We start from the raw sequence: 21077 nt of genomic DNA on the forward strand, positions 1-21077 counted from the left end.
ACAATAGAATGGGGAAAACCAGAGATCTTTTCAAGAAAATTGGAGATATGAAAGGAACATTTCGTACAAAGATTACCATAATCAAGGACAAAAGTGGTAAGGACCTAACAGAAGCAGAAGACATCAAGAAGAGGTGGCAAGAATACACAGAGGAATTATACCAGAAAGATATGGAGGTCTCGTACACCCCAGGTAGTGTGGTTGCTGACCTTGAGCCAGACATCTTGGAGAGTGAAGTCAAATGGGCCTTAGAAAGCACTGCTAATAACAAGGCCAGTGGAAGTGATGATATTCCAGCTGAACTATTTAAATTTTTAAAAGATGATGCTGTTAAGGTGCTACACCCAATATGCCAGCAAGTTTGGAAAACTCAGCAATGGCCAGAGGATTGGAGAAGATCAGTACATCCCAATTCCAAAGAAGGGCAGTGCCAAAGAATGCTCCAACTACCGCACAATTGCGCTCATTTCACACGCTAGCAAGGTTATGCTCAAAATTCTACAAGGCAGGCTTAGGCAGTATGTGGACCGAGAACTCCCAGAAGTGCAAGCTGGATTTCGAAAGGGCAGAGGAACCAGAGACCAAATAGCAAACATGCGCTGGATTATGGAGAAAGCTAGAGAGTTCCAGAAAAACGTCTACTTCTGCTTCATTGACTATGCAAAAGCCTTTGACTGTGTCGACCACAGCAAACTATGGCAAGTTCTTAAAGAAATGGGAGTGCCTGATCACCTCATCTGTCTCCTGAGAAATCTCTATGTGGGACAAGAAGCTACAGTTAGAACTGGATATGGAACAACTGATTGGTTCAAAATTGGGAAAGGAGTACGACAAGGTTGTATATTGTCTCCCTGCTTATTTAACTTATATGCAGAATTCATCATGCGAAAGGCTGGACTAGATGAATCCCAAGCCGGAATTAAGATTGCCGGAATATCAACAACCTCAGATATGCAGATGACACAACCTTGATGGCAGAAAGCGAGGAGGAATTAAAGAACCTTTTAATGAGGGTGAAAGAGGAGAGCGCAAAATATGGTCTGAAGCTCAACATCAAAAAAACCAAGATCATGGCCACCGGTCCCATCACCTCCTGGCAAATAGAAGGGGAAGAAATGGAGGCAGTGAGAGATTTTACTTTCTTGGGCTCCTTGATCACTGCAGATGGTGACAGCAGTCACGAAATTAAAAGACGCCTGCTTCTTGGGAGAAAAGCAATGACAAACCTAGACAGCATCTAGGTCCGTATAGTTAAAGCTATGGTTTTCCCAGTAGTGATGTATGGAAGTGAGAGCTGGACAATAAAGAAGGCTGATCGCCGAAGAATTGATGCTCTTGAATTATGGTGCTGGAGGAGACTCTTGAGAGTCCCATGGACTGCTAGAAGATCAAACCTATCCATTCTTAAGGAAATCAGCCCTGAGTGCTCCCTGGAAGGACAGATCGTGAAGCTGAGGCTCCAATACTTTGGCCACCTCATGAGAAGAGAAGAATCCTTGGAAAAGACCCTGATGTTGGGAAAGATTGAGGGCACTAGGAGAAGGGGACGACAGAGGACAAGATGGTTGGACAGTGTTCTCGAAGCTACGAACATGAGTTTGACCAAACTGCGGGAGGCAGTGGAAGACAGGAGTGCCTGGCGTGCTATGGTCCATGGGGTCACGAAGAGTCGGACACGACTAAACGACTAAACAACAACAACAGGAGCCTACACAACACAAATCACTGTCGCTGTATGTAGGTTTTATTTTATCTGTTTTTTATCTTATACAATGCTACCTTGGTTGAAGAACAGCTTAGTTTATGAACAACTTGGATTAAGAACGCTGCAAACCCGGAAGTAGGTGTTTTGGTTTGCAAACTTTGCCTTGGAAGCAGAACATGTTCCGCTTCCTGTTGAGTGTGTTCCATTTGTAAATTGAGTCCCCTGCTGCTATGGGAAAGCACGCCTTGGTTTAAGAACGCTTTGGTTTAAGAATGGACTTCCAGAACAGATTAAGTTCATAAGCCAAGGTACCACTGTATTTTGGAAATGTACATCCAGGTGTTTTTTCCTTTAATTTTTTTGGGGGCCCCCAAGAGTGGGGCTCTAAGCTATAGCTTGTTTAGCTTATACATAAATCTGGCACTGGATTGGACTCCTGTAACTACCTGCAGAGAAAGCAGGGGCTTTGTCACAGAGCCAGGGTCCCATCCTTACCTTTGTAGCTATAGGCTCATACTGTTGCCTCACCCCCAAGTCATACCATTGCTCCATTTAGCTCTGCATTGTCTACATCAGGCAAAGGGGAGACCTGTGGGGCTCTCACCCTCACAACGAACTCTCTCCAGCCTAGGGAGACTGGCTTTTCCCTTTGCAAAGGAAAACTAGGCTATCTATATTAATTGCTGCTGCTTTAGAAGCTGGTTGTGATTCCAAATCTAAGAAATGTTCTAAGATTCTTCCCCCACACCCACACGCAACATCTTGTGAGTCACCCTGAGCTCCCTTTGGGAGGAAGGAGGGCAGGCTATGAAAACGGTGAAAGAAATCAATCCAGTGAAATAATCTCTGAGCATTGGCTGTGCTGGCTGGTGTTGAAAGGAGCTGGGAGTTGGACAAAGGGTGTGTTCTACCACTGCGCTATGGCTTTTTCCCAAGGTCTGAGGAAGATTTTAACTCGTCACCTAGGGACGGCTTCATTCGCCTCCATAGCTGTTCGCGCCTTCCAACGAGGAGGGGACCCCAACAAACCGCGCAAAACTTGCAAATATGGGCTTGGTTTGTGTAATGTGTACAGGGCCCCCAATTCAGCTTCCTTGGGCTACTTAAATGCAGTCTTGGGGTTTCTTTAAATCAGGTTCATTGCACTTGCAGAAGGAAAACTGCTCCAGCCAATATCTGGGCCAATATCGATGAGCTGTTCCCATCGCCTTGAGTTTCACAGGTCCATCTCAGAACTTATTAGAATCTTAATACTGGAATGGATCCAAAAGTCCAGCTACACCTGACAACATGGCAATGCCATCCACATTAACAAAAAGTCTCCTGAATGTCCCTTGTCTGAGACACTGGAGAGAGGCTGCCAAGGAGTGTAGACAATACTCAACTGGATGGACCGATGGTCTGCCTCGATATAAGGCCGTTTCCTATGTTCCTAGGACATGTTTGAATGCTTGCCTACCAAAAGGGAGAGAGACGCTTCCTGCACATAGAAAACCAGTTTTTCAGGGAGATGATTGCCTTACATCATGGGTAGGCAAACTAAGGCCCGGGGGCCGGATCCGGCCCAATCGCCTTCTCAATCTGGCCCGCGGACGGTCCGGGAAGAATTAGTGTGTTTTTACATGAGTAGAATGTATCCTTTTATTAAAAATGCATCTCTGGGTTATTTGTGGGGCCTGCCTGGTGTTTTTACATGAGTAGAATGTGTCCTTTTATTTAAAATGCATCTCTGGGTTATTTGTGGGGCATAGGAATTCGTTCACTATTTTTTTTTCAAAATATAGTCCGGCCCCCCATAAGGTGGAAACGATGCCTTATGAGGAACGGCTTAGGGAGCTGGGTATGTTTAGCCTGGAGAAGAGAAGGTTAAGGGGGATATGATAGCCATGTTCAAATATATAAAAGGATGTCATATAGAGGAGGGAGAAAGGTTGTTTTCTGCTGCTCCAGAGAAGCGGACACGGAGCAATGGATTCAAACTACAAGAAAAAAGATTCCACCTAAACATTAGGAAGAACTTCCTGACAGTAAGAGCTGTTCGGCAGTGGAATTTGCTACCAAGGAGTGTGGTGGAGTCTCCTTCTTTGGAGGTCTTTAAGCAGAGGCTTGACAGGCATATGTCAAGAATGCTTTGATGGTGTTTCCTGCTCGGCAGGGGGTTGGACTGGATGGCCCTTGTGGTCTCTTCCAACTCTGCGATTCTATGATTCTAGGTCTGAGGGACAATACCGGCCCCTGCTGATAAAGTTTGCTGACCCCTGTCCTAGGACCTGTTTGAATGCAGAGAGAGAGAGAGAGAGAGAGAGAGAGAGAGAGAGAGAGAGAGAGAGACTCTTGCACATAGAAACCCAGTTTTTCAGAGAAATGGTTGCCTCCTTACATGCTACACTTCTTTTCAACAGGGAGCTGTTTTTGTGGGGCAGCATTCAAACACTTCTAGTCAGAAGTGAAACAGCCCAGGAAAACCTGAACCACTTCGAGAACTCAGCTATACCGCTGCAAAAAATAATTTTAAAAAGTTTCAAGTGTTTTTCACAAGTTTCAAGACAGGAGTGCTTGGAGTGCTCTGGTCCATGGGGTCACGAAGAGTCGGACACGACTAAATGACTAAACAACAACAACATACAATGTGACACTAGATGGTGACAGTGAGCCTTATGGGGAATTCAATGCATTTTTTAAAAACACACATTTTCAGAACGTTTTTTTTTTTTTTTTTTTTTGGTTTTTTTAAAATACATTTTATTCCGATTTTCCAAATTCAACAAATTAACAAAACCAATCTTTTATACAAAATCTTATATTCACATCTTTTACCTTGCTCCGCCGAGCTATGACTTCCCCCCCTCCCTTCATGCGGTTTTCTTGTTAATTCCCTTTTTTGCAGTTCCTTTTTTAACATATTGGTCAATTCGTAAGGTTTATTTTAATCCTGCGAGAGTTTTTAATGATCTACAGTTTTTCTCCATATAGTCCACATATTTACTCCAGTCCTTTTGAAACCTTGTCTCCCCCTGGTCACGAATCTTGCATGTCAATCTAGCAAGTTCAGCATAGTCCATCATTTTTATCTGCCACTCCACAATTGTAGGTAATTCCTGTAGTTTCCATTTTTGGGCTAACAAAGTCCTAGCCGCGGTTGTTGCATACATAAACAGTGTTTGATCTTCTTTTCTAATCTCTCCTCCTATTATTCCTAACAAAAATGCTTCTGGTTTTTTTGGGAAGGTATATCTAAACATCTTTTTCAATTCATTATATAAACTTTCCCAAAATCTTTTAACTTTTTCGCATGTCCACCACATATGATAAAATTCACCATCTTTCTCTTTACATTTCCAGCAACTTTTATCACTCATTCTATACATTTTAGCTAACCAGAACGTTTTTTAAATATGTGTGTAGATTCCACCTGAGCCTACTGCCTTGTTTGTTGGATGGAGTGTGGAAGCAGAGCGGTTTTCGGTTACTTAACCTGCACAAATACAGCCATCTGCGGCTCCTCCATGGACTGCAAGGCTGTGTCCACCAATTTGGAAGAAGACTCAATATGGTCGCCACATGTTTTGCAGAGGGATTTCAGGTGCTGGATCTTTTCCTCCTGTTCGTAGGTGATCCTCTGCAGCATGATCTTCCGCCTCTCTTCCAAAATGGCACACATGCGATCAAACTTCTCGCACAGGGCCTGCTTCTGGGCTTTGCAGTTGTGCTGCTCAAAAAAAAAGGGAGGGGAAGAAAGCTTAGACTGAAATTGGTCTCTTGGTACTAAAACGATCCATTTCAGACTTAACAAAAGGTGGTCTGTCGTTCTGAGAGCAGGTTCCAGGAACAACAATTTCTACACAGCTTCTCTAAGGCAAAAAACTACAATGAGGGCAACATTTCTTACCTTTATCACATTTGAGCAAATTAACAATATTTATTCATCTCCTCTCAAAAACTGACTTTTTTTTAAAAAAAGGCTCCCTGCAGAAATATGTGAGATACTTTTAAAACGATGACAGATTTTCTTTCCTCCAGGAAAAATAACTTGTTGTTCTTTGCTTTTTCTTTCATACACATAAATCCATTAGCACCAGCAATTGTTGTTGTTGTTTTTTAAAAGTATGTGAATCTCACCCACCTTCTCCCCCAAATCTATTCTGCTTAATTTCCTTAGGTTTTTGACAGAAAGGCATTTACCTACAGTCAGTTGAGAAGGTGATATGAGGGAGGGGAAATTGCAAAGCTAATTCAGATCTCTCTGAAACAGGGTTTCCCCCTCCCCACAGTATTTAATGACATAAATCTTAATGCAATGCAACCATCTTAGCAAAAGTTCTTAAATGGTGAGTCCTTATCTGAACACGCAGTTTGTGCACTTCCATCAGACAAATCCTCTGGCTTAGTCGTCAGGGAAACTTTTTACCGAAGTCTTAGAGCAAATATCGTTCATCTCCACTGAAATTGACTTTTAAAAAAAAAAAAAAACAAACCACCCCTCATCTCAACAATCATTCATGTGGTAAGCACTGTGACATAGACACCAAAGGAAATGTTACAGGTAGGTAGCCGTGTTGGTCTGAGTCGGGGAAAAAAAAAAGGGTGATGGGCTGATAGGAGTGGTAAACCTGTTGATGACTGTTAATGACTGTTAATGACTGCAATTGGTCTTGCGGGGGGGGAGAAAGCAAGGGCTGAGGTGCTAAGGAAAGCTTGATCATGTATAATGAGATAAGAATCCTATGTCTTTGTTCAAAGACATAGGATTCTTATCTCATTATACATTATCAAGCTTAAAACCATGGAGCCACCTGGAATGAACAAAGACATAGGATTCTTATCTCATTATACATGATCAAGCTTTCCTTAGCACCTCAGCCTTTGCTTTCCCCACCCCCCGCAAGACCAATTGCAGTCATTAACAGTCGTTAACAGTCATCAACAGGTTTACCACTCCTATCAGCCCATCACCCATTCCCTTCGCCCCCACCCTCTGAATATACATAAGGGTCTGGTGGATTCTGTTTCAGTGTATCTGACGAAGTGTGCATGCACACGAAAGCTCATACCAAAATAAAAACTTAGTTGGTCTTTAAGGTGCTACTGAAGAGGGGGGGAAATTACCAAAGGAAATGTCACTGATCCTTTGAACACTGTGACCTGACACAGATAAATGGAGAGATGGCAAAAATAAATAAAAAATACCGAAATGTTGAGGAGTCGCGTCCTACCTCAACGTTCCTGCAGGAGCCTTGCAAATCCCCAACGTAGGCCTGGATCCGGTCGTTCGCAGCCACGAGTGCACCAATCCCCCCCGTCAGCTCTGCCTGGAAGGGAGAGGACCAAAATTAGACTGATGTGCCAACAACACGGCTCAGTCTGCTCCCCTAATGCTCCCGGAAGCAGCAGGCCGTGCTTCAGACGGCCGCATCCAACCCAGGAGAGTCAATTTCAAAGTGAGATACAGAAGGGATCCCCCCTGTGAGCACGGGATCACGGGATCACGCCTTGCACCCAACTTCAGGCCGCCCAAAACACAAAATGCTGCACAGCCAGCAACACACAATGGAGAAGGAAATGGCTCAAAGGAGACACTCTTTATTCATGCCGACCCCAAAAGGAATTTGTTTATTGATTGGCCTCCACAGTCACTTACAGACTCGCTGTTAAAACAGTGTTTATGGAAGACAATCTTACTCAGCTACGAGTGATCGCCAAAGAAGTATATTATTGAACAGTCACACACACACACACACACACACACACACCGCGGTGCAAATGCACCAAGCATCTTTGGCAACATGCTTTCAATGGCAGTTAAAAACATTTTTTCTCGCACAAGCATTTACTAGATCTTAAATCCTCTTTTGGCTCAGCAAGTCCCTGTCTGTTGCTTTATTGGTTTTTAAATGGAATTTTAATGTACTCGATCTCATGTTGTACGCCACCTTGCTACATAAATTACAGAGGTGGCTTTAAAATATACTATGATGGTGATGATGGTGGTGATAATGATGATGATACAGGGGGCAAGCCTATCCTCACACAGATGGCTATTTTATCACAGGCATGGTTGTGATCTGTGACAAAATGTTCCTTACCATTTGGGCTGGATAATACAGATGGCCAAACTACCACAGCACAATTCAAAGTGTTGGTGCTGACATTTAAAGCCCTAAACGGCCTCGGTCCAGTATACCTGAAGGAGCATCTCCACCCCCATCGTTCTGCCCGGACACTGAGGTCCACCGCCGAGGGCCTTCTGGCGGTTCCCTCACTACGAGAAGCCAAGTTACAGGGAACCAGGCAGAGGGCCTTCTCGGTAGTGGCACCCACCCTGTGGAATGCCCTCCCACCAGAGGTCAAAGAGAACAACAATTACCAGACCTTTAGAAGGCATCTCAAGGCAGCCCTGTTTAGGGAAGCTTTTAATGTTTGATGGATTTCTGTATTTTAATATTTTGTTGGAAGCCGCCCAGAGTGGCTGGGGGAACCCGGCCAGATGGGCGGGGTATTATTATTATTATTATTATTATTATTATTATTATTATTATTACCACCACAGGGTGGTAGAAGGCCCAAGACATTCTACTGCCTGAGGCAATGGACAAGATGGCTCCGTGGGTTAGAGCACGATGCTGATAATGCCAAGGGTTCACGTTTGATCCCTCCATGGGATAGCTGGATATTTCTGCAATGCAGGGGGTTGGACTAGAGGATCTTTGGGGTCCCTTCCAACTCTACAGTTCTATGACTCTATGACATATAGTTCTCCAGTTTCCCCCTCCTCCATGGGTGTATTTTCCTCTGCAGGAATTTGTCCGAAAGCAACACTGTGGGAGGAAGAGGATTGTGTTGTTGTTGTTGTTGTGTGTGTGTGTGTGTGTGTGTGTGTGTGTGAATCTATTCCTTGTAGCCAAAATTAAGCATTCCAACCATTCCCAGTAGCTTCTCAGTAATAAAGGTAAAGGTAAAGGTACCCCTGATCATTAAGGTCCAGTTGCGGACAACTCTGGGGTTGTGGCGCTCATCTCGCTTTACAGGCCGGGGAACCGACGTTTGTCCGCAGACAGTTTTTCCGGGTGATGAGGCCAGCAGGACTAAGCCGCTTCTGGCGAACCAGAGCAGCGCATGGAAACGCCGTTTACCTTCCCACTGGAGCGGTACCTTTTATCTACTTGCACTTTGACGTGCTTTCAAACTGCTAGGTTGGCAGTTATATGTGTGTTTTAAAGGTTTTCCAAGCTGGGTTTTAAAAAGAAATTAATTTTTAAAAGATTTCAGGTTGGTACACAAAAGTCGACCAATTTGTTCCCTTCAAAGAGCGGGGGGGGGGGGGGACCAAACATTATACATGCATGCATACATATAAAAAGAATCCATCAATTAGTTTTTCTCAAATTAAACATTGCTCCTTCTCATTGTTCTGAAACTACGTAGGAAGAAAGCACTTTACAATAGCGCTCTCCTTCTGAACAGAGGAAGAAATGAAGAGGAAGGAAGGAGCTCTGATGAGTTTGGGGAGGTGTTGGGGGTTTGATAAAATGAGGCATGTGTGCCCACCTGGCTGCAGGATGCCACACCTGTGTCCTAGTAGCATGGCCGGATTTAGGTTGGATGAGGCCCTAAGCTACTGAAGGTAATGGGGCCCTTTATATGTCCAGCTGGCCTTTGTCAACAACAAATTGTCACTGGTTTTTTTGTCTTGAAAATATGCTATATGGTAATTTATGGAACTACTGTAATAGGTATCTCAAACCATTTGCACATAACAAAATATGTATTTTATCAAAGTAATGGTTGAACTGAAATACAATTAAGAAGAAGTATATTAATACTGAAATACAATTAAGAAGTATATTAACAGTGAAACACAATTAAGAAGAAGTATATTACTAGTGAAATAATCATTAAGCTCTAACTTAAAATGATTTTTTATGCATAACAAACTAAATAATGCAAACAGATTGGCATTTGGCAATAACAAAAGTTCCTTCAGAAACACAATTTACAAAGACTCATATTCTAGTCTCTAGAAACTTGCTATAACATGAGATCATAATAGGTGTAAATATATGATGCAAACCACTAATAATTATAAATAGCAGTATGTAGGCACCCTATATAGAGAAATGAGCAAACCAGGGATATTTTAGGGAGCAGGCTAGCAGGCGGGGCCCATGACTTACATCATAGGAACCTACATAACACAAAACACTGTTGCTGTATGTAGGTTTTATTTTATTTGTTTTTATCTTATATTTTGGAAATGTACATCCAGTTTTCCCCCCCCTTTAAATTTGTTGGGGGCCCCCAAGAGAGTGGGGCCCTTAGCTATAGCTTGTTTAGCTTACCCATAAATCCAGCACTGCCTAGCAGCGGCTCCAGCCAGGGGCGTAGCAAGGGGGTGCGCTGGGGGCGGGCCGCCCTGGGTGCCACTCTGGAGGGGGGATGACACTCGGGCCGCCGCCCCACCTGCAGCACCCAAGCCGAGCCCCGCCACCCGTTAAAAATCCTAGTTCGGTGTGGCGGCAGCCACTCACCTGCCCGGCCGGCGCACACTTTGCTTCTTCCTTCCTGCTGGACGGAGCCGCAGAGGTGAGGCCTCCCTGGCCCACCCCTTGCCTCTGCGGCTCTGCCCAGAAGGAAGGAAGAAGCAAAGTTCGCGCCGGCCGAGCAGGTGAGCGAGCAAGCCGGCCGCCACCACGCCAAGCGAGGCTTTTTACCGGGAGGCTGGAGGCTGGCAGGAAGAAGCATCCCCTCCCGTCCACCCACCCACCGCTCCCAGCTCTGCCTTGGGGGGGGGCAGCGCAAGCCGCGACGCTGGGACCCTGCTATGTAGCGCGCATGCATCGTATGTAGCGATGTATGCGCCGTTGCGTCGTATGTGGCAACACTGCGTGTGCATGTAGCCATGCCCCACCCCGGGGTGCGCGTCATGTTTGCCGCTCCGGGTGCCTGAGCGGTTTCCGACGCCAGTGTCTCCAGCTAAGCGACAGGTCCTACTGCCAACGTCGCAGAACAAAACAGGAAACAGTGGAGCCGCCAGCGAGAAGCCAACCTTTTGTTGCATGTAGATGTCAGAGAGAGGCGCCACCTCGCAATCCTTGTGCTCCCCGAAGACCTTGCAGAGGGAGCACGTGGGGACCCCGCAGGTCACGCAATAGATGTTGATCCTTTCTTCTTCATGCTCTTCGCAAATCGGGTGCTCGGTTTTTAAAGGGGGTCTGCGGGGGGGGGGGGGACAAGAGAGGGAAATGAGCTTATAATGTAGGGAGAGACAGAGGCAAGAGACTTAAGCCAAGGAAAACAGCCACCAGCCAGGAGAAGACAATACGGAGTTGCACGCTACACATTTAAAGTACACTCCCCAGCACAGAATCCTGGGAACTGTAATAATAATAATAATAATAATAATAATAATAATAATAATAATAATAATAATTTATTATTTATACCCCGCCCATCTGGCTGGGTTTCCCCAGCCACTCTGGGCGGCTTCCAACAGAAAAAGAAAACACAATAATCTATTAAACATTAAAAGCCTCCCTGAACAGGGCTGCCTTCAGGTGTCTTCTAAAAGTCTGGTAGTTGTTTTCCTCTTTGACATCTGTTGGGAGGGTGTTCCACAGGGTGGGCGCCACCACCGAGAAGGCCCTCTGCCTGGCTTCCTGTAACCTCGCTTCTCGCAGTGAGGGAACTGCCAGAAGGCCCTCGGTGCTGGACCTCAGTGTCCGGGCAGAATGATGGAGGTGGAGACGCTCCTTCAGGTAGTTTGCTAAGGGTGCTGCAAGCAGGAAACCACAGTTCTCGTGATGATTTTTTTTGTGCAGGGGGTGCTTTAAATACATACAGTATTGTGGCTACAGTGAAAGAGAGACCTGGCCACTTCAGCTAGTTGGCATTTGTAAAGGTGAACCGTTTTTTAGAGTCTCCAGTTATAATGGGGAAAGCTAAGCCCCTAGGAAAAGTACTTAAACCAAGGTAATCAACAGGTTGCCCTCCTGATATTGGACTCCAGCTCCCATCCTCCTGGGCAAGACAGCTGGGGATGATGGGAGCTGGAGTCCAAACACACCTGGAAGTCACCACACTGGCCATTCCTGGCTATTACAATTTTGCTTCCATGTCCCCTTCAACGCCCTCAGTCTCCTTTCTGGCTGGCCAGGAGATTCGGAACCAGCAAAAACGACGGGATCTCTTATTCACATGGCAGGAAACTGCTCTCAACTATGGTGGCTTTAAAGGGGATTTAAAGGCCCTCTTTGCGGCTACTAGTCTCACCACAGCTACATGCTCTCTGTCCATGGTCAGAGGCAGCATGCCTCTGAATTACCAGTCGCTGGGCCAGCTGCAAAAGAGGCCCATTGCCCTCCTATCTTGCTTGTGGGTTTCCCATTGGGCAGTCTGGTTGGCCACTGTGGGCAGGCAACAAAGGATGCTCCACCTGGTAGGCCTTTGGTCTCATCCTGCTACAAGGCTGCCCTTGGTCACCTGGGTTCTTTTGGGCAAGTGACCAAATGCTTTGGGCATGTCATAAAACCAGCATTCTTTTCCTTCCCTCCTAAAGCAAATATCACCACCTACAATGAAGGGAGGGAGGAGAGGGGGAGAGGAGAGGGGTCTGAAAGGTTGATTAAAATCTCTTTTTCTGTGGCATACAGAGACCTCTAGTGGCCAGCTGTAACATTTCATGACCCTGATATTTTTTTAAACATATGCAGGAGTTTAAAACTTATGCCGAATTTGAAGAATATCAGGAGATGAGAATTGCAGTTTAATAATTTATAATTAATGTATATAATGGGAAAAATCTAAGTAATATAGCATCTTTATAAGTCAAGAAAAGAACACCATGGAAAGGTTCTTGATTCAGGTAGGTAGACGTGTTGGTCGGAGGCAGGATGCCTTGGAACGCCCACTCTCTGGAAGTCTGTGAGTTGTGCATATTCTGTCAACTTAAGTTGCCATTCTTCTTTGGTTGGGACTTCACTCGTTTTCCATTTGGGGGCTAACAAAACACAGGCCACAGTTGTAGCATACATAAATAATCATTTTTGATTATCCCCAACAGAAAGGACTCTTGTTTTTTTTAGTAAAGTACTTTTAAACATTTTTTCCCATTCATTATGGATCATTTCCCAATGCTATTTTATCCTTTTACAAGTCCACATTTGCCAACATTTTGGGGTGTGCAAAACACACACACAGAGAGAGAGAGAGACACACACACACCACAAACATACACAATGACGGCTGGGTGCCACATACCTCTCGGGCCCCCTGGCTGATTCTTGCTTATAAATATCAATGATGTTCTCAACCAGAAGGTTCCTTTGCAGTCCGTAGATGCCATGTCTGTCGAGGACCACTTCATGGCGGCAAGACGGGCAGCGAAACCTCCCCGCAGAGCCCAAGGTCGTTCCTCGAGACTGAAACACACAGAAGAGATGTTTTGGAGGCAGGGACACCCCTCAAACCCATGTGTTTGTGTGTGTATTATTTTGCACGGTTCCAGGCGCTTACCTAGAGTTCCTGTTTCCTTTTGGAAACAAAGCACATCAGAGAATGTGGTGTTTTTATGATATTTGGTTTATTTCCACCTATCTACAACCTGAGCCTGCGATGGAGGGGTTCACAGCATTAACACCCCAAAAGGGTGTTGCTTCTCCCATAGATGCAGCCTTGTACAGTCGTACCTTGGTTCTCGAACGCCTTGTGACTCAAATGTTTTGGCTCCTGAATGCCGCAAACTCGAAAGTGAGTGTTCCGGTTTGCAAACTTTTTTTTGGAAGCCAAACACCCAACGCAGCTTACGCAGCTTCCGATTGAGTGCAGGAAGCTCCTGCAGCCAATCGGAAGCTGCGCCTTGGCTTTCGAACGTTTTTGGAAGTCGAACAGACTTCCAGAATGGATTGTGTTCAAGAACTAACGTACGACTCTATTCAAACAGAAATCAGGCAGAGATATCTCTCTAGCTTCTCAGCCTGCAGCTTTTCCGCTCCTAGCATCTAGCTGGCATCACTCCTCCCTCCACTCTGGCCTGTGTCTGTCTAACCACCAGACATTTGAGGGAGGGAGGCCTACCCATTTCCTGTCTGGCACAGATCCATTGCCTTTGTTTCCTTAATGGCCCATTACCTAAGCTATCACCTCACCAGGAATTTGAATCCTTGCTTCTATTTTAACACTTGCTGGATCCAGGGGTTAGAAGGGTCCCGGCATACAGCCCACTTCCCCCACACACACAAAAAAAACCTTCATAACTATATATATTGCTGTCAATTGCAGTTTTAAAACACTTGGGTAATCCAGGCACGATGTCCCTCTCAGGCAATGGGGAGGGTTGAGAAAGTGAAAGATAAATGAGCTAGCTAGAGTTTTGTTGTTTAGTCGTTTAGTCGTGTCCGACTCTTCATGACCCCATGGACCATAGCACGCCAGGCACTCCTGTCTTGCACTGCCTCCCGCAGTTTGGTCAAACTCATGTTCGTAGCTTCGAGAACACTGTCCAACCATCTCGTCCTCTGTCGTCCCCTTCTCCTAGTGCCCTCCATCTTTCCCAACATCAAGGTCTTTCCCAAGGATTCTTCTCTTCTCATGAGGTGGCCAAAGTATTGGAGCCTCAGCTTCACGATCTGTCCTTCCAGTGAGCACTCAGGGCTGATTTCCTTCAGAATGGATAGGTTTGATCTTCTAGCAGTCCATGGGACTCTCAAGAGTCTCCTCCAGCACCATAATTCAAAAGCATCAATTCTTCGGCAATCAGCCTTCTTTATGGTCCAGCTCTCACTTCCATGCATCACTACTGGGAAAACCATAGCTTTAACTATACGGACCTTTGTAGGCAAGGTGATGTCTCTGCTTTTTAAGATGCTGTCTAGGTTTGTCATTGCTTTTCTCCCAAGAAGCAGGCGTCTTTTAATTTCATGACTGCTGTCACCATCTGCAGTGATCAAGGAGCCCAAGAAAGTAAAATCTCTCCCTGCCTCCATTTCTTCCCCTTCTATTTGCCAGGAGGTGATGGGACCAGTGACCATGATCTTGGTTTTTTTGATGTTGAGCTTCAGACCATATTTTGCGCTCTCCTCTTTCACCCTCATTAAAAGGTTCTTTAATTCCTCCTCGCTTTCTGCCCTCAAGGTTGTGTCATCCGCATATCTGAGGTTGTTGATATTTCTTCCGGCAATCTTAATTCCGGCTTGGGATTCATCTAGTCCAGCCTTTCGCATGATGAATTCTGCATATAAGTTAAATAAGCAGGGAGACAATATACAACCTTGTCGTACTCCTTTCCCAATTTTGAACCAATCAGTTGTTCCGTATCCAGTTCTAACTGTAGCTTCTTGTCCCACATAGAGATTTCTCAGTTTACAAGGGACCAAATTTACATTTTTGTATTTGGACATTCATCTCTAATCATTCTAGAAGAATAATAGGCCACTGCGTTATTTAGTGTTGCCTTTATTTTGATTGAGGCCCTGTTGAGCTTCATAAAAGGTGACTAGATTGTCCCAGTGAGTCTTCAAAAACACAGCTATGGTATTAAAATATATCACAACTTCAGCTCAGAACAGGTGTTATAATGAAAGTCATCGCGGAAACCTCCAGAGAGGCTTCCAGGAAGGAGACAAGTTACGTGGGCTGCTTAAGAAGGACTGGTGATATTTTTACAAGTAACCAAAGGCCAGAAGCCAAGAGCAAAACGCAAGACATTTAATCGTGTGAAGGCAAGTGTCAGGCATCTCTCGGGAGAACGGAAGGGGCTGGAAATTAGAACAGTCGCAATCTCCTAGTTATCCAAATCTGTCTGGACGTAGCCTGAGGAAGGAATCTAAGCCCTGCAAAGCAAGCAAATGTCTTGGGGAAAACGTCAAGATTTGGTGTCTTCCCACCCCAATGCTTCAGCCCACTGAAATTAAGTCACAGTAAACTAGCCTTTGCCAACCTGGGGCCGTCTAGCTGTGAAGGACTACATCTCCCATCTGCCCCAGCAAGCATGGGCTGATGGGAGTTGTAGTCCAAGACATCAGGATGCCCCTGGCTTGGTGGAGGCCACAGCATGTGCAGAGCTAGATAGAGCCACACCTTGAAGCTCAAGAGTTTGTTTTTGTTGACCGATGCTAGGATTTCCAACCTGCTTTCCCCCTCCATCAGAGGCTAACAAAAAAACTCACCTAAAATAATTAATTATAATAATCATACCAGTCAGTGCATCACAGAAATCACAGAGCAAATAGCATGCCACCATACCTAAAGCGGCGTAAAAAGAACTCAAGGAGCCAGCTAACAAATAACAACAACGCACACAGCAAGTGTTAATCACCAGCAGGCAGAGGAGAAATGCTAATTGCTTCGGCTAATAGCTAATTGCTCTCTGGGAGGGGGATCGCAGCTCAGTTCTGCAGAACATACCATCCCATGTCCAACTTAGGATATCTCTCGTTGAAGGGATCAGATGGCGAGGGAAAGATGCCTGAGACCCTAGCCCAGTGGGTTCCCAAATTTTGGGGAGCCACTGCCCCCTTATTTCTGGCCCTACCCTATAAAAAGTGTTATTCAGAATAGCGGTTTGCAAAACCCACTCAGGAAGATAACAGCACAATAACATTAAAAAGCAATACAGTAATGATTAATTGCACATTCGTTCAAAATCCCGTTATAGCTATTCGGCTAAATTAATACAACAAAGTGGATGGACTCGATACCGGCTTTTCAAAGACTGGTGGTCATTTATACCTCTGGAGGCCCCCCCCCCTGTAATGCCACCACCCAGCTTAGGAACCAAATGGATGCCCCAAATGGTTGCTGCGAGCCAGAGTAGACAACACTGACCTAGATCAGGGGTGGGGCCATAGCTGCCAAGTTATCCCTTTTTTACAGGGATTTTCCCTTATGCTGAATAGGCTTCCTCGCGAGAAAAGCGAAAACTTGGCAGCTATGGGTGGGGCACCTTCTTCAGCCTGGGGTTTTTTTGGGGGGGGGCACATGCCAGGGGTAAGCAGAGTCAAAGTGAGCAGAGAAAGAAACATTTTACCTTTGTACAGTAGACTAGTTTCTACATACAGAGAAAGACCCTTTCTTCTCCACCCAATGGAGCCAAAGGTTCCATTATCAGGGACGTGGGTGGCGCTGTGGTCTAACCATCGAGCCTCTTGGGCTTGTGGAAGTGTTGCCAAAGGCTGCTCTCCCCCTGAAATGCACCCTCAGCGCAGCATGTTGTAGCTGCAATTCCTGCATTGCAGGGGGTTGGACTAGATGACTCTTAAGGTCCCTTTCCAACCCTACAATTCCGTGCTTCATAAGCAAGCCATTCAGTTGAAGCCATGAAGGCAAAGCATTTTTTATGCTGATAGCAGCATTGTTTAAACTCGACTGCTATCCAAGTGGCCTGGGTTGATTCTAGGCAATGTGGTAATTATAGGTCAGCAATCATTCTTTTCAATATCATTACCTCTAAGCACTTCCCCACTGGGTTTTTCCCTCGTGCTTTCCTCTTAATGGAATAGTGATGAATCTGCACGTGCACAGTTTGGATTAGTACCGCGCTATGTTTCCACCCAGTCCCACACCAGCTGCAGGGTCAGAAGCAGGATAAGGGCCACTTCTGAGCTGGCAATCCCTGTGCAGAACAGAGAGGTGATGCAATGGGTCCCTGTGCCATCTCTCCATTTCGTACCAGCAGGGCTGGGGAGCTGGCATCTCAATAAGAGAAGACTGCTGTCCATTGCAGAGCATTTGGAGGCACCTCCCCATTTAGGGCACAGTGTCATGTGCAAGGGACGTATGAAGCGGGTGCAGTCCGCCCCGAGGGTCACCCTGATGGGGGTGACAAGATGGTGGGCAGCACTCGTCACAGCGGAGCCTGCAGCGCACACAAGCCACACGTGGGGTGTGTGTGGCAAGCCTAGGCAGTGTGGATGGAGGTCTTGCGCTGCCCAGATGACAAGACCCCCCTCTTGGCCTCACTGATGTGGTCCAAAGGAAAGCAGAGCAAGACATTGGACACCAGCTTGGCTGAAGGAGTCGCCAGGAGGAGGCATATACAAGACGCAATCCAACCATCTTAGGGACTCTGCTCAGGATTTGTTTAGAGTTTGCTCTTTAGCTTTCTCTTCTCCCGAAGATGTCCCACGAGGCAGCGGGTACTGTGGCTGAAGTACATTCAGTTTCATCAGCTGATCCCCCAGTTCTAGAGCTATGGAGAAGTATTTCTCCCTCTCTGCTTTTTGCAAGCCATTCTGTTCTATAATAGGTACCATGTCCTTAGCTATCTTATAGCACAGGGGTGGGGGCCAAATACAGCCCTCCGGGCCTCACTACCCGGGCCTCTGAGCTCTCCCTAGGCCACACCCCTTCTTCCACAGGCCACGCCCATTACTCCCAGGCCACACCCCTCAACACTTTCAAACCCTCCTTGAGTGTTTTTGCCTGCTCTCAATGTCTCCTTGTCCTCTGATGTTAACTGTTACTTGTCTGGCTGTAGGATACAAAGGGATGTGCAGGTAAAAGTAACCAACAAAGGTAAAATTGGCATTATTTGTTCTGCCCACCTTTGCCTCTGTCTCTGGCCTGTGGCCCCCAGAAGGAAAAACAACCCTAAGGAGATCAAGTATTATTTATGTATGCGACAACCGCGGCAAGGACTTTGTTAGCCCAAAAATGGAAAACTCAGGAGTTACCGACGATCGAAGAGTGGCAGACAAAAATTATAGACTATGCGGAATTAGCAAGACTGACTAGCAGGATCCGAAACCAGGGAGAGGCAAAGTTCCAAAAAGACTGGAGTAAATTTGTGGACTATATGGAGAGGAATTGTAGAAGTTTAAAGACACTTGCAGGATTGAAATAAATCCTACGAAATGACTTTAAGTAGGAGGAGTAAAGGAACTGCGAGATAAGAGTTGATAAGAAAACCAAATGAGGGGAGGGAGGGAAGTCAAAGCTCGGCAGAGCATTGGGAATTTGAGATAGGTGAATAGATGTTAAAAAGAGAAAATTTGTGTGTGTTGTGTTTGTTGTTGAATGTTTTGTTTTAATGTGTTTAATGTGTTTATTTGAAAAATTTAATAAATTGCTTTTTTAAAAAAAAGGAAAAACAACCCTCAGTCTGCAAAAGCTTCCCCAGCCCTCTTGTAACTCCATGATTATATAATGTATTAAAAAAATACTAACAGGGAGCCAGGAGTGCCCCCCCTTTACAGGGGTTGCTTAGCAGTGGTTCCCAACAGGTGGTCCGGGGACCCCCAGGGGTCCGTGAGCTATGCCAGAGGGGTCCGCAAGATGCTATTAGAATAAAAAATATATTAAATATATTTCGTATGATAACAGATTTTTTGTTTTGGCCGCTTCCTGCATGAGCAGAGTCTAGCGCAAAACTAGAATTAGATAAGGCAGTAGTTCTGCTGTATGCCGTTAGGTGGCGCTTTACAAACACTACTGTTTTGCAAAGAGGCAGCGCGCGCATTCTACTAACGCTCACCTCCCCAAGATGCTTTGCGCGCATCGGCTTCATTTGTGCGCTACTGCGCAGGTACCCTGTCTTCTCCATTCCCCTCCCTCCTCCCTGGACTCTTATAAAAAGGCTCTTAATTTGGCTCTCACTTTTTAATTTTAGGATTAGGAATTAATGGGGGTCCTTGTCACAATAGCGGCTCAATGAGGGGTCCTCGAGAAAATTTTGTTGGGAACCCCTGACTTATAGCATGTGTCCATCAGTCCATGCAGATTCCCCCAGTGATCTTACAAGACACAGGCCCTTCTTCAAAGCTCACACCACCTGCAATGACGACGGGCATTTTCCTAGCGATTCCATATCCCTGGTGCCACCTTCTCTCCTGCCAGCAGGCAACTGAACACTATGCGCTTTTAGCCCCCAAATGAAAACCAAACTAAGCTGTTAACCCAGGCACGTCCCCGGCTCACCTGAAAGATGTCGTTGGCACATTTCCTGCACAAGTTGTGCTGACAGGGCAGGATGACCACCGGCTTGGTAAACATCTCCAAACAAATGGGGCAAATGAGCTGCCTTTCCAGGCTATCCATGGTGGGGCAACCTCTCGGGCAGGAGTTGTAGTCCATGTGGGTCGACATGACAAGGGAAGAGGCAAGTGCCGGTCTGGACGTGGCTCCCTGTGTGCCCTCGCGCCAGTCCTGGAGTGCGGCGGCGAGAAAGGGCAAGAGGAACGGCTCACCCCTGCCAACGCCTCCATGTGGGAGGCAGCTGTTTGCTCTGATTTCCCCCGAGGTCCGCAAAAGCTCGGCTCGAATGCTCCAGGAATGTGATGGTGGAGACTCTCTTGCTCCTGCCGTCTCGAGACAGGGGACAGTTTGCCTTTTTATTCTGCCTCAGCATCCCTGCTCAGACACATTGAAGATACTGTTACCCCAATCTCCAAGCAGCGAGAGATTCCAGGAGTTTCAGCGCTTGGTTTTGTTTTGGAATGAAGGCCAGCAGGAATGAAGTTGGCGTCTTTAGGATATATGGTTTCATTTAAACTTTTATTTGTAATCTGCTTGGGGGCAGGGACCTGCCTTGTGCGCATTTTCCTCTGTAAAGCACCGTCTTCACAACACTATAAAGAACCAGAAATCAGAACACAGAGCTAAAACCTCCACCCCTTCCTTTGAAAATAGAGAAGAACCTTATGGAGCAACTTTTGGTTGGGATGGGGGCAATACACGAGGCTCCCTTTGAAGACTGCATGGAAACAGCAGCTAATATAGAATGCAGTCAGCGGCTATTATCTCTGGTGAGATAGTGTCTAGCTAGTGCAGGCATAGGCAACCTTTGGCTCCCAGATGTTTTGGAACTACGACTCCCATGATCCCTAGCTAACAGTGCCAGTGGTCAGAGATCATGGGAATCCTCACTTAGTCACGAAGCTCACTGCCTCTTGGCCTAACCTACCTCACAGGGTTGTTGTAACCATATGAGCCCACTTGAGCCCCTTAGAGCAGGCTTCCTCAACCTCGGCCCTCCAGATGTTTTTGGCCTACAACTCCCATGGTGCCTAGTTAGCAGGACCAGTGGTCAGGGGTGATGGGAATTGTAGTCTCAAAACATCTGGAGGGCCGAGGTTGAGGAAGCCTGCCTTAGAGGAAAAGGTTATGATATAGATAGGCTGGTCTTATTGAAAACTTCCACTTCTCCTCAGAATTCCTCAGAAATTTCTGTGGCCACTCTACACAAGATAGCTTTGCGTCCAAAGGCTGCCACAAAGATGGGCGGGGTTTAAATAATAAATTATTATGATTATCATCACAGTTCCTCGGGACAAGAACCCAAGCTACACAAGGAAGGTGGCTTCCATGTTTGATTTCTTCCTCCTTTAAGCCACAGCATTTTGGTTAATGGCAGAAAATGCCCTAATCCAGCCTTAAAATAAAC

The 21077-nt window shown here is 46.0% G+C and overlaps 1 protein-coding gene across 1 annotated transcript in view; it reads right to left on the minus strand.

Annotated features, from left to right (window-relative positions):
- Positions 1-21003, minus strand: part of LOC118088418 (tripartite motif-containing protein 54-like) — a 32462-nt gene extending 11459 nt beyond the window's left edge. The window contains exons 1-5 of the mRNA XM_060277357.1: positions 19613-21003; positions 12959-13119; positions 10749-10914; positions 6919-7014; positions 5181-5414 (exon numbers count right to left, since the gene is read on the minus strand). Of these exons, the coding sequence (XP_060133340.1) occupies positions 5181-5414; positions 6919-7014; positions 10749-10914; positions 12959-13119; positions 19613-19780 (825 nt within the window). The 5' untranslated portion in view covers positions 19781-21003. The remainder of the gene's footprint in view (positions 1-5180; positions 5415-6918; positions 7015-10748; positions 10915-12958; positions 13120-19612) is intronic.
- Positions 21004-21077: the final 74 nt, after the last annotated feature.

Source organism: Zootoca vivipara, chromosome 7 (assembly GCF_963506605.1).
Source record: "Zootoca vivipara chromosome 7, rZooViv1.1, whole genome shotgun sequence".
Lineage (NCBI taxonomy): Eukaryota > Metazoa > Chordata > Lepidosauria > Squamata > Lacertidae > Zootoca > Zootoca vivipara.